This window comes from Melanotaenia boesemani, chromosome 6, assembly GCF_017639745.1.
Source record: "Melanotaenia boesemani isolate fMelBoe1 chromosome 6, fMelBoe1.pri, whole genome shotgun sequence".
Taxonomy (NCBI): domain Eukaryota; kingdom Metazoa; phylum Chordata; class Actinopteri; order Atheriniformes; family Melanotaeniidae; genus Melanotaenia; species Melanotaenia boesemani.
Window position 1 is genome coordinate 37,675,024 of NC_055687.1, and position 11,333 is coordinate 37,686,356.

Here is an 11,333-nt window from a genome sequence, read left to right on the forward strand (position 1 = left end):
AACCGCACGTTATCATAACGATTAATTACCGCTTTTAATTTTTTAAATTATGCGTTCAGTTTTTTTGTTTGTTTGTTTTTGCTGACCACTGGCTTTGACCAGTGGTGTAGTCCAGGGTATACGGCGGTATACGGCGTATACCCACTTATTTTTCGGTCAGCATTGCGTATACCCACTTCTAAATCCCCCTGATGCGCACCATTCAGTAATATCTGTGAGCCAGGTAGCCCATTTTTTCCTTAAGGATCATGAAGCCACGACCCACCCTCTTCTGCCTCTAATTGGCTGGTACTCGCAGCCTTCACTGATTAGATTGGTTAACTTTAGACATGAGTACAGATGAGCCAATCAGAGGCAGAGGAGGGCGGGTCATGCCAAGAAAAATATTGCTAACACCTCAGGTGCAAGTGGAAAAAAAAAAACTCGCTAACGGCAGACAGCAGGCGGCAGTATGCCAACCCAGTTGATGAAGGACATCATCCTGCAGGTGAGTTTTAAGGTGGTTTCCAAATAAGTCATTGTTTTAACCTACTGGCAATATGACTAGACATTTAGAAGAGACGAGATTTTGTCACCAGTAGTTAAACTGTGCGAGTTGCTAGCGTTATGAAAGGCTAATGTTACCCTAATGTTAGGTTGCTGAAGCTAGCTAGATTGGAATAATGAGGGGAAACCGCGCCATTGTTGGTTTTCAGTAAGTGTTAATTAGAATTTCATACCAGACTAATGTTAGATGAAACTGATTATCTCAGTTTCTATGAAGCTTGTTTGTTACTGTGAAGGTCTAAATTATAACGTTTAATTTAAAGGTAATTTTAATTTTAAAGTAGCTAGGCTGGTAGTTGATTTTTCAGTACAGTAAGTTAAAAACACAAGAATTGGGACAAATAGTTTAAGATTCGGCCTAAAACAATATTGAGGTCTAATCAGAATGTCTTACTTTGTTTAGGGACAGACAAAAATGAAAAGAAAGGGAGATATTGCAGATTTTTTTATAAAGAGGCACAAATCAGGCCCAGACCAGCCCCAGGCAGACCCCAGCCCTGAAACCAGCAAACCTGGCAGCTCCCACCTGGGCGCTAGCCAGGCAAGTCAACCCAGTCTACCACCACCAGGTCAGAACATACAGAGGAAGTAAATTCTCCAGCTTATTGAAAAGTGAAGCCTCAACAAATGGTGATTTTGACAGATAACACCTCATTTTGAATGTTGGTTGTTTATGAAAATCGGGGGATCCATGATCCATGTCTTGCTGATGACTATTGTGAGTGTATGTGAGAGAGAGAGACATGGAGATGCAAAATATTTATTTTTATTTTTTTTTATTTAGACATAAATAATGACTGGCCAGACCTGTGGAGTGCTAAACAAACAGAAGACTTCAAATCCAAGAACCCCTGGTTGGGATCCAAAAACAAAAAATTAGGTAAGTTTAGGTAGATTGCCAGTTAACTAACTAAGTAACTTCTGAAACTGTGTGTGTGTGTGTGTGTGTGTGTGTGTGTGTGTGTGTGTGTAGGTGTGTGTGTGTGTGTGTGTGTAAAAGGACCATTCTCATGTACAGCTGTGGGTACAGTATTACATTGCTTGTTTATGCTTCACAGGATGTCTGGTCTGTAGCAGTGTGAACTCCATTGGGATCAACAAGGAGCAAGGTGTGTCACTCTCAAGAGAATGGATGAACTTTGAAATTCAAGTGTCTGGCCATGAAAGTAGAACAACAAGTCTGTCAGTCTTGAGAAATAAGGTGAGGAAACATGCGTTGTCCAAGGCCCACTCTCAGGCTGTGAAGGTGGCAGAGCAACAGAAAGAAGCTGCCATTGACAATGCAATGGAGACCATGACTGAGTCCTACATGAAGGAAACTGAAGCTGTGTTTCGAACAGCCTACCATCTGGCCAAAAATAACCGACCCTTTTCTGACCATGAAAGCCTCATTGAGCTGCAAGAACTGAATGGTGTAAAAATGGGCTCAATACTTCATTCACGTTACAGTGCAACGCAAATAATACAGCATGTTGCTAGTGAGATGCAGAGCAAAATTGTCAGTAGCATTATAGCATCATCCAGTAAGTTAGCTGTTCTGATTGATGAGGCATCTTCTTTAAGTCACAAGGCTGTCATGACAGTTTCTATTAAAGCATCAATTCAAGAAGAAAGCCCTGAGTTTATATTCCTGGAACTTGTTGAACTTGAAAATCAGAGAGCAGATGGCATAGTACAGGCGTTACTTACCTGTTTAAGTAATGCTGGCTTTACAGAAGAGTGGCTTCATGAAAACATGAACAACTATAGTAGTCTAAACATGTCACTGTTTCTAAAACAGCTTTTTTTGGACTACTTGGAAAAAAGGAAAAAAACGTGGCGAAAATTGAGTATACCCACTTCTCCATGGACCACTACACCACTGGCTTTGACCACCCAAACATGGCGTCCATGTCTCTCTTCCCTGCTGCAGCGGCGATGATGTAAACAGGAGAGAGCGGGTTTATTAACATGAAGAGACGTTTTCTGTCTGGAACTTAAGAAAGAAGAAGAACCTACGTTTCTCTTTTTCTAAACCTGCAGATGGCAGAACATCATGATTTTTGGACGGGAAAATGCCCCCAAAATAATAATAAATGTGGTTTTAATTTATGCCAGACAGCAAAGGTAAAACATGTTTTCTGACTTTTACAAACGTGCAGCATAAATCGGGTCTTCTTCTGCCTCTGGTTCGGTGAATCTTGGTCATATTAAGATGAAACTTCCAGCTGTGGAATCTGTGAGATGTGAGCTTTCAGTAGAGGAGCCGTTTGTTCGTGTTCATGGGGAAACATCATCTGTGTTTACATGTTTTTCAGACTTTGTGTACCTGGTCTTTTTAAACTATTGTTGTCTTAACTGTGTTTGGTGGTGATAGAAATGGTTTTACTGAGCTGGTTGCTGAGATTCTGGACTTTCTGTGGATACCACACATGTTTATAGTTACATCTACAGACCTGACGCTACACCCGGAAACGAGATGTTAACCCCTTAACTCCCGGTAGCGGAGGCTGCAGGTGCAGAGGTGAAGCTAAACAGTCAAGCTAAGAATGAAAGTTTAGAGAAATTATATCCAGAAACCTGGATAATGAAGCAGTGAAGGTGCATGGATGGAAGTTATTGTGCATATTGTGAATATTTCTCTCTCCTCACCATCTAGAAGCTGTGAGATTCTCATCCTGCTTTCTGTCTGTTCACCTGATGCTGATATTCATCACATATTGTTCCTTCTGTGTTTAGAAGGAAGCAGCTTCACAGCTTTAAATTCATCCTGCTGACTTTTTACCTTTTAGTTAGTAAATCCTGAACATGTCATCCTTCTTTGTCAAAAATATTTGATTTTATATATGAAGAAATATTTTATCTGAAAACTGCTGCTAAACCTGTTTATGTGTTTAGTGCAGGGGTCTGCAGCCTTTCCAATCCAAAGAGCCATTTTTCCCTCAGACAGCTAAATAAAACTACTTTAGAGACACAAATGTTACCAGACTTTTCAAAAAGGCAAGTTAATATATATTTTAATAAAGAACCACCATAGGATATTTGTTATTTCTGAAGACCCACATTTTTATTTCCATTTTTAGGTTTTAAAATAAAGACAAACAAAAAAACTTTTATAAAAAGAGGATAAACAGACTTTCTTCTAAGGGATGTAGATATTTGTGGAAAATTATTTAAAGTAAAAAAAAAAAAAAAAAAGTTCCTGGTTTCCAACCTAATGACAAGAAAGATAGATTTGAAATAAATATTTTAGTCACTTCTTTAGAGGCATTGTGGAAGGTCCAGAGTCGCAGGTTAAACACCCCTGATGTCGTGTTAGTAAACCTAAATTTACTGCATTTTCTTTATATAGCTGTAGGACTTCTTTTAAAGGAAAGAGACATTTTGCGTGTAACAGTCGCGCTAAAAAATTTTAATAGCAGCCCAGCACTAATATATATATATATATATCTATATATATATAGATATATATATATATACATACTCTTGCTATTTTCGTCTTGTTTAAATCGTTGACTTTAATACAACTTCAGTAACCGGGCTTGTATCATGCCGTGCCAACCCTCCTCCACAGTCCTTAGCTTCAGCTGATGCTTGGAACAAACTCTTCAGGGGCCACAGAACTCCGAACGAGAACTGTTGGAGAAGGCTGAATCAACTGAAGAGCAAGTTGTGGATCATGACACTTGGAGAAGGTATTTTTTGACCTGAAGGATGAAAGTGGTGTGCTCAAGCTGAAGATGGCAGAACTAGACGGCCTGTCATGACGTAATAACATTCAGATAGTTGGGATACCAGAAAAGGAAGAAAGCAGCAGACCTGTAAAATTTATCGAGATATAAATTCCTAAGCTTTTCTTGGAGAGGATAACTTAAAATCACTGGTGACCATTGACCAGGAGCACTGCACTCTGTGAACTCCACCCCCTGAAGGAGCCAGGTCTAGACCCATCAATGTCCAAGTTAATTTCTTCTGGGAAAAGAAGTGTACACTATGCCTGCGGAGGGAGCAGGAGATGGAGTGTAACGGCAACAAGGTGCCTACTTTTTCAGATTGTACACCAGAAGTTATGCGACTGCAACTGGAATTCCATGAGGACACGAAAGCGCTGCGGGAGAAGAAAGTTGAGCACAACCACCTTCATCCAGCAAGGCTCCGGATAAAACATGTGGCCAGTTCAGTGTCTTCTCCACGCCGGGTGAGGCAATGACTTTTATAAACAATGTCTGAGGAACCTTCCTTGAGGAGAAGATCAGCCAAAGTATGTTGTGGAAAATGCAATATCTTGATGTTTTGTCTTTAATTATTATTCTATGTTCTAATTAAGAGGTTATGTTCTACTAATGTTCTATTAAGAGAGACATTGATATTAACTCACTTTATGTTATGGAACTAGCGATGTTTGGTCACGGAGCAGCACACTTACTTTCTAGAGCGAATTGGCGAAGTCACCATTCATCTGCACAGCGTTCCCAGGCCTAGAGGCACATTAGCGCTTCGTGCTTGGTGGGTGGGTGCGTTGTTCATGTGTTGGTTCTACCTGGTATTTTTACACTGTATTATCTGTATGTTGTACATTGTGTCTTATTTAGTTTTCAGTTGATTCTGTGTTGTTTGGGGTGGATACCATAGCATTATCATGGAAGGTACGATGTCAGTATGCCACAGCAGTGCACATAGCACAAATAATTTGACAGCGGTCTTCTGGAATTTAAAGGGCTTAGGACATGTAATTAAGAGAGGTCGAGTCTTCTCACATCTTAAATCGTTGAAACCAGACAAAATTTTACTTCAGGAAACTCACACCAGTGTCAATAATCAGCGAAGCCTGAGAGGAAATTAGATTTCCCAGGTTTATCTCCATTAGCTTTAGCTACATTCACTCATAAAGCCAGAAGCGTCGCCATTCTGTTTAGAAAGAACATACTGTACCAATCTGTCTAGATTCCATGAATGCAGATCCATATAGTAGATATAGAACCTTCCAGTAGCAATGCTTAATATCTATGGCCCAAACACTAACAATCCTGATTTTTTTCTAAAGATTTTCAACTTAACAACAAGCCCTTATTCTATTATTATTATTTTTATTATTATTATTATTATTATTGGTGGTGACTTTAATTGCCATTTAGATTCATATCTAGACAGACAGTAAGCAACCCAAATTGCTTACTGTCCCAAATAAACAGATGTTTTGTGGACTTCTATAAAGAATTGTACCCAAGCAGAATAAAGGCTTCATGAGCAGATCTTTGTCATTTTGTTGACCATTTAAATATCCCTCACTTTAATGCTGCATTAAAGGGTGATATAGACTCCCCAGTCTCAAGGGCAGACCTTTTGAGTGCAATTCAAGCTCTTCCCTCCGGGAACGCCGCTGACCCAGATGGCTTTGGCTGTGAATTCTTCAAAGCATTTCAGGAAAAGATAGTTCTTCTCATGTGGAGAATGGTGAGTGATTCAGTGAGAAATAAAAGACTCCTTATCTCGCTGTATGAAACAAATATCTGCCTGCTTCTGAAGGCTGGGAGGGAAGAGTAACCCTGCAAGTTATAGAGCCATTGCTCTCCTAAAGCAGCCATAAGGTACAGCTAACATGCTGCTAAGTCTAAAGCTACAGTCTGGGCTACAAAATTGGGTAAGCATATCTCAACAGTTACACATGCTCAGGGGCGCTGCTAGAGAGTTTGGGCCCCATGAAAAGAAACTGAAGTGACCCCCCCCCTCTGAAAATTTTGATAGTGTAATACATCCAGTTAGCAATTTTAATGATATTTTGACCATCAAAATAGCATTATTAAAGAAATTAAATTAAAAGAAATGAAAAGAAGAACATGACAGGCTACTTGGCAGGAAGCACTAAAAATACAATGACGTTCATTTAGATTCAATTATTTGCTGCAATACGGATACTTCATATTTAAAAACCCATCTATCTTTTTTTAAATAGTTAAACAATTAATTATCTCATGATAATTACAAAACAAATTACAAATACAAAACTTAAATACAAAATAACTTCTTCCATGAAAATGAAATGCATTTATCATCTGTGGAGAAACAAATCAAATCTCAGCTAAAACGCCATCAAAAACAAAATGGACGCTCGTTTTTTATTATTTAGTGTATTGCAAGCATTATCATCACTAAATCAGATGCAAATGGTAAAATAAATGAGGTAGGCTGAGAAACAGAAACTAGGACCTCACATGGTTTATTGTTTTATATGAACTGAATGTAAAACGGTCACGAACAAACCTCTGTGGAGATTTACAACCAAACAACGGCTGGGAGCGTCTTTAAAATGAAATAATCACATTTTAAAAGGTAGAACTTTGTGTAATTAGATATCAAGGAGAGGTAAAGGTGCATTATTGCTGAGTCATTCTCATGCAGTCATATTCACCATCACTGTTCTTGCTCAGCGTTTTTCACCCAGAGCCCAACGTGGAGTTTTCTCCCTGGAAAACCACTTATCAAGTCCTGAAGTCCAGCTTTCTTTTCTATCAGCTGTTCTATTATATAGTATCTCCAACGATGTAATGTCATGTGTAACAGCATCACAATCCTTATTTCTGGTGGCCTCCCACTATTTGTTTTACTTAAAGGAGCTTTCAGTGATTTCACCCACAATGTGAAGGGAAACTGATCTGACTACCAATCCTCCACGTCATCGTCTCCTCATGTAGCAACACATGAAGTCTAATTTATCTCCAGATCTGTAGACTCACAGGTGAAGCTTTAGATTAGTGAGGAAACATATATGATGCTATATGGTTGTTGCTAGTTAATCTTCTGATATCTAGAAAATGTAAATATTTCTCTGGTTGGATTGAAAGTCGTCACCCAGTCTGCTGCACTAGAAATGTTCCTGCTGCAAAGCAGGAGGACGAGTCCCGAACTACTGACCTGACCTACGTTACAGAGACAGCTGAGAACCGTTCAAATCTTTCTAAAATAAATACAAACTATTAGTTATTTACTATTAATAATGCAGAACGATTTTTTCTATTATATCATGTTTTTTCTCCACAATAATCAATTAATTCAACACTCACCTCCTTCCTCAGGGCCACCTGGACATGTTCAGGTGAGGTGAGAAATTTTTGACACTGCCTTCATCAAATCAAATCAAACTTTATTTATGAAGCACTTTTCATGGCATAGGCAACACAAAGTTCTTTACATGATTAAAAACATTTATACATATCTCAGTTCATATCTCTGTTCAATAAAACAAGCCTTTACATACATCAAAGTAGAATAAGAATAAAAACACGCACACACATATACACACACACACACGCCAAGCCCAAGTCCCCCCCTTCCAGCTAAAAATGGCTGAATGAATAAATAATTAAATAAGAAGTAACACAGTTGAGTAAAATGAAAATAAAATAAATAACATTTGTGACATAATAGAAGTCTGACGTCCAACACGCTCCGTTCATGTGAAGCATCGATGGACAGAGAGTATTGTTTGGAAACAAATACTGTGAGTTCTGTTCAAAACATTTACTAGAATTTACACTGACTGCTCAGGTTTATCCTTTTTTATCTATATTTTTCCTATAATTTTAAATCTTGTATAGTAGATTTTATATAGGTATAATATAGGATATAGGATATAAGATATATATGGTATGTATTAGTCCATTTCTTGTTAAATGTTTTTAATTTTTAATTATTTTTCTTTATTAATCTCTGCTGCCTCTTTTTTTTGGGCTGCTCTCCACCGCCACTCCTTGGAGGCTTGCTGCTGTTTTGGCTCTGTGAAGCTTTTTGCTCTGCTGGTTCAGTCTCCAGTCTGGTCGCTTCAGCTCAGACGTGGGCTTGTTGGCCGAACGGGCCGCTGCATGAGCTGCATTGACTCTGTTTGGCTGCTGAGCACATGGGCTACCTGGCCAAGCAGGCTTGTGTTGTTCTGACCTAATTTTTAGGGGTTTTGTATTAATTTGTTTGTTTATTTGGTTGCATCATTTGGTATTGGTTTATTAGCTGTTGCATGTTTCCTAATTTCTCATGTTAATTGGTCCCCAAATGTGTTGCCCTGTAGTTATTTTTTAATTGGGTTTCCCCTTTCTTGTCAGGTGTTGCGGGGCCAGGGCGGCAATCCAATCTTTGGTGGGGGTTCACGACTTTCCCTTTCTGCTATGTGTGTGTGTGTGTATGAGTGTTAACACTGGTGAGGACCCCTTCCCCCTTTTAGTGACTGGCCCTACCACATAAGCCTGCGCCCTGATGTGGTTTCTCTCCTTCGCCTTATTAATTTTTCGACCTGTCTGTGTTTTTGTTTTCTTTTTAACTATTTTTTTATGAAATAAAAATGATATATTTTTAAATTGTAACATGTCTCTGGCTCGTGGTGTGTTAAGAATCTGACTGTATGGTGAACGGGGCTGCGTTGCAGCGTGAAATCCCTCCCCCCTGTTCTATCAGTATGATTGTTATGCAATAAGCCATTTGCCAGGATACACCAACAAACACACAAGTCATGTTTTGTATTGCACCTCCTGTCTGACTGTGAACTTATTCTTCTCTGTATCTTAGAAGATTCCGGCTGGACAGCATTCTGATCCATCCATCCATCTATTTACTATACCGCTTAGTCCAATTCAGGGTTGCAGGGAAGCTGGAGCCTTTTCCAGAAACTAGCAGACAAGAGGCAGGTACACCTGGACAGGTCACCAGTCCATCGCAGGGCCACTTTCTGATTCATGTCAGAAATGTGAGAATTGCTGCAGCAAATGCAGCATACTACATACATACTGTTCCCCCTTGCAACTCTACTTATCAGCCCCAGCCTGACAATGTTTAGGTACAATTGTCAAGGCAATTTCGGCCTAATCAAAGAGGAGTAGGCACTGGGGTTAGAAAGAGGAAGCGGGAGACCCCTTACTTATGGAGTCCCATACTTTCATTTGTTTACCTGAGCCTCAGTGGAGTTGTATGTCCACAGTAGAGGAGGCTCGCTGCTTTTCCTCTTGTGGATTGGGACGAAAGACTGTGTGGTTCCCACACAATGAAGGAGACCATTTATATTTTAGTGAGCATCTCTTCTCTGCCTTCCCGCCTCTTAGGGATGGCAGTGGGTTTGTCCTAGCCGGTGGTAGCAGAGAAAAGGTTTTGGAGGAAATGTTGATACCACCAGAGGGATACAGCCTAAGCTTTGTATGCTCAGCTTTGACAAGGGCTCCCTTATACATCATTCCCCTTCAACGCAGCCTTACGTTGACACATCTGTCAGTTGACAAGGCAGGTTTCAATATTTGGTACCCTATCATGCTCAGAAGTGTGCCCAGGAGCAGGTGATGATGGAGGCGGTTGAACTGGGTGAGAACACAGAAAATGAAGGGACAAGCGAGTGAGTGTTATGCACATTTCTTTTTCTTTGTCAAATATAAATATGTGTAACATTGTTTATTTTATTTTCTTCCCCAATTCAAAGGTTAATTTCTTTTATCTGATGCCTCTGCTAAGATGAACCATGTTGTGTTGTATGATCCCCACACCTTCAAAAAAATGCAAATGTCACTTCTGTCCCTGTCATCGGTTGATGATCACATTTGTAGACGACGAGGGACAGAGTCAGGGGGACGTGGACGATGGTGGTCCCAGCTGGGAAAATCTGCGACTTCTAATGGCAGCACTAAAAGATAGCCGCTACTTTAAGGGGCCAGAGGGCAGCAAAATTCTTTTGTAGTCTTTCTTAGTGTTTCATTTCTTCTGACAGTATATGCTCAAACTTGAGCTTCTTGTTAGTTATTTTCTCTATATGTTGCAGGTCTGGAGTTTGGGGAATATAAAGTCATCGGTCAAATGCTATCCCTGGCCCTTCTCCAAGGAGGAGTACAGCCCTCTTTTTTGTCTTTAAGACTGTATGCCTTGTTGTTTCGGTAACAAACAGGCCCAGTATCAGTGAGAAGGTTGTAAAACATATTTGATTCATATCATTGTTCTCATTGACACAGATTAAAGCTGCAGAAAACTTGGAGGAGGCCCAGTGTGCCGTTGAAGCCTCGGTGGCACTGCATGACCTGGGGTGTGAAAGGTATTTTACAGACATGGAGAGCAGGCAGGCTCTCATTGAGGAAGCAGCAAAGGCACATGTTGAGGGGCGCACTAAAGCTGCACTGGACCAGTAAATTGCATCCCATGTACTGACTATAGCTACAGTGGGGCAAAAAAGTATTTAGTCAGCCACCATTTGTGCAAGTTCTCCCACTTAAAGGATGAGAGAGGCCTTTAATTTTCATCATAGGTATACCTCAATATGATTTAGCTATTGGTAATTAATTGGTAAATTCCTCCTACCTGAGCCGCCACCTTATCAAGGTGGAGAAGTTTGTGCATCCTGACGATCCTAGCGACTATGTTGTCAGGGGCTCATGCCCCTGGTAGGGTCACCCATGGCAAACAGGTGTGTAAGGGAGGGACCAGATGAAGTGCGGCTCAAATTAACCCTTATGATGATGACAAAGCAAGGACCAGGGATTCCTTGCCCGGACGTGGGTCACCGGGGCCCCCCTCTGGAGCCAGGCCTGGAGGTGGGGCACGGAGGCGAGCGCTTGGTGGCCGGGCCTTTGCCCATGGGGCCCTGTCGGGCAGGGCCCGAAAGGGTGACATGGGCCTCCCCTCCCGTGGGCTCACCACCTGCAGGAGGGGCCATAGGGGTCGGGTGTAGTGTGAGCTGGGCGGCTGCCAGAGGCAGGGACCCTGGCAGTCTGATCCTCGGCTGCAAATGCTATCTTTAGAAACGTGGAATGTCACCTTTCTGGTGGGGAAGGAGCCTGAGTTGGTGCGCG

The 11,333-nt window shown here is 40.8% G+C and overlaps 1 protein-coding gene across 1 annotated transcript; it reads left to right on the top strand.

The window, feature by feature from the left end:
- Positions 1 to 100: 100 nt before the first annotated feature.
- LOC121642119 (E3 SUMO-protein ligase KIAA1586-like) lies at positions 101 to 10,673 on the top strand. The gene is made up of 4 exons (XM_041988613.1): positions 101 to 1,115; positions 1,331 to 1,426; positions 1,605 to 2,218; positions 10,500 to 10,673. Exons 1-4 carry the CDS (start codon positions 962 to 964, stop codon positions 10,671 to 10,673), a joined length of 1,038 nt encoding a protein of 345 aa, XP_041844547.1. The 5' UTR covers positions 101 to 961.
- The last annotated feature ends 660 nt before the right edge of the window (positions 10,674 to 11,333 follow it).

Bases quoted from the DNA above. Each gene is read 5' to 3' on its own strand.
- LOC121642119 (XM_041988613.1), top strand. From the start codon at position 962: ATGAAAAGAAAGGGAGATATTGCAGATTTTTTTATAAAGAGGCACAAA. The intron at 1,116-1,330 runs GTCAGAACATAC...TTTTTTATTTAG, and splicing joins ACCCAGTCTACCACCACCAG to ACATAAATAATGACTGGCCA. The intron at 2,219-10,499 runs GTACAGGCGTTA...TCATTGACACAG, and splicing joins ATCAGAGAGCAGATGGCATA to ATTAAAGCTGCAGAAAACTT.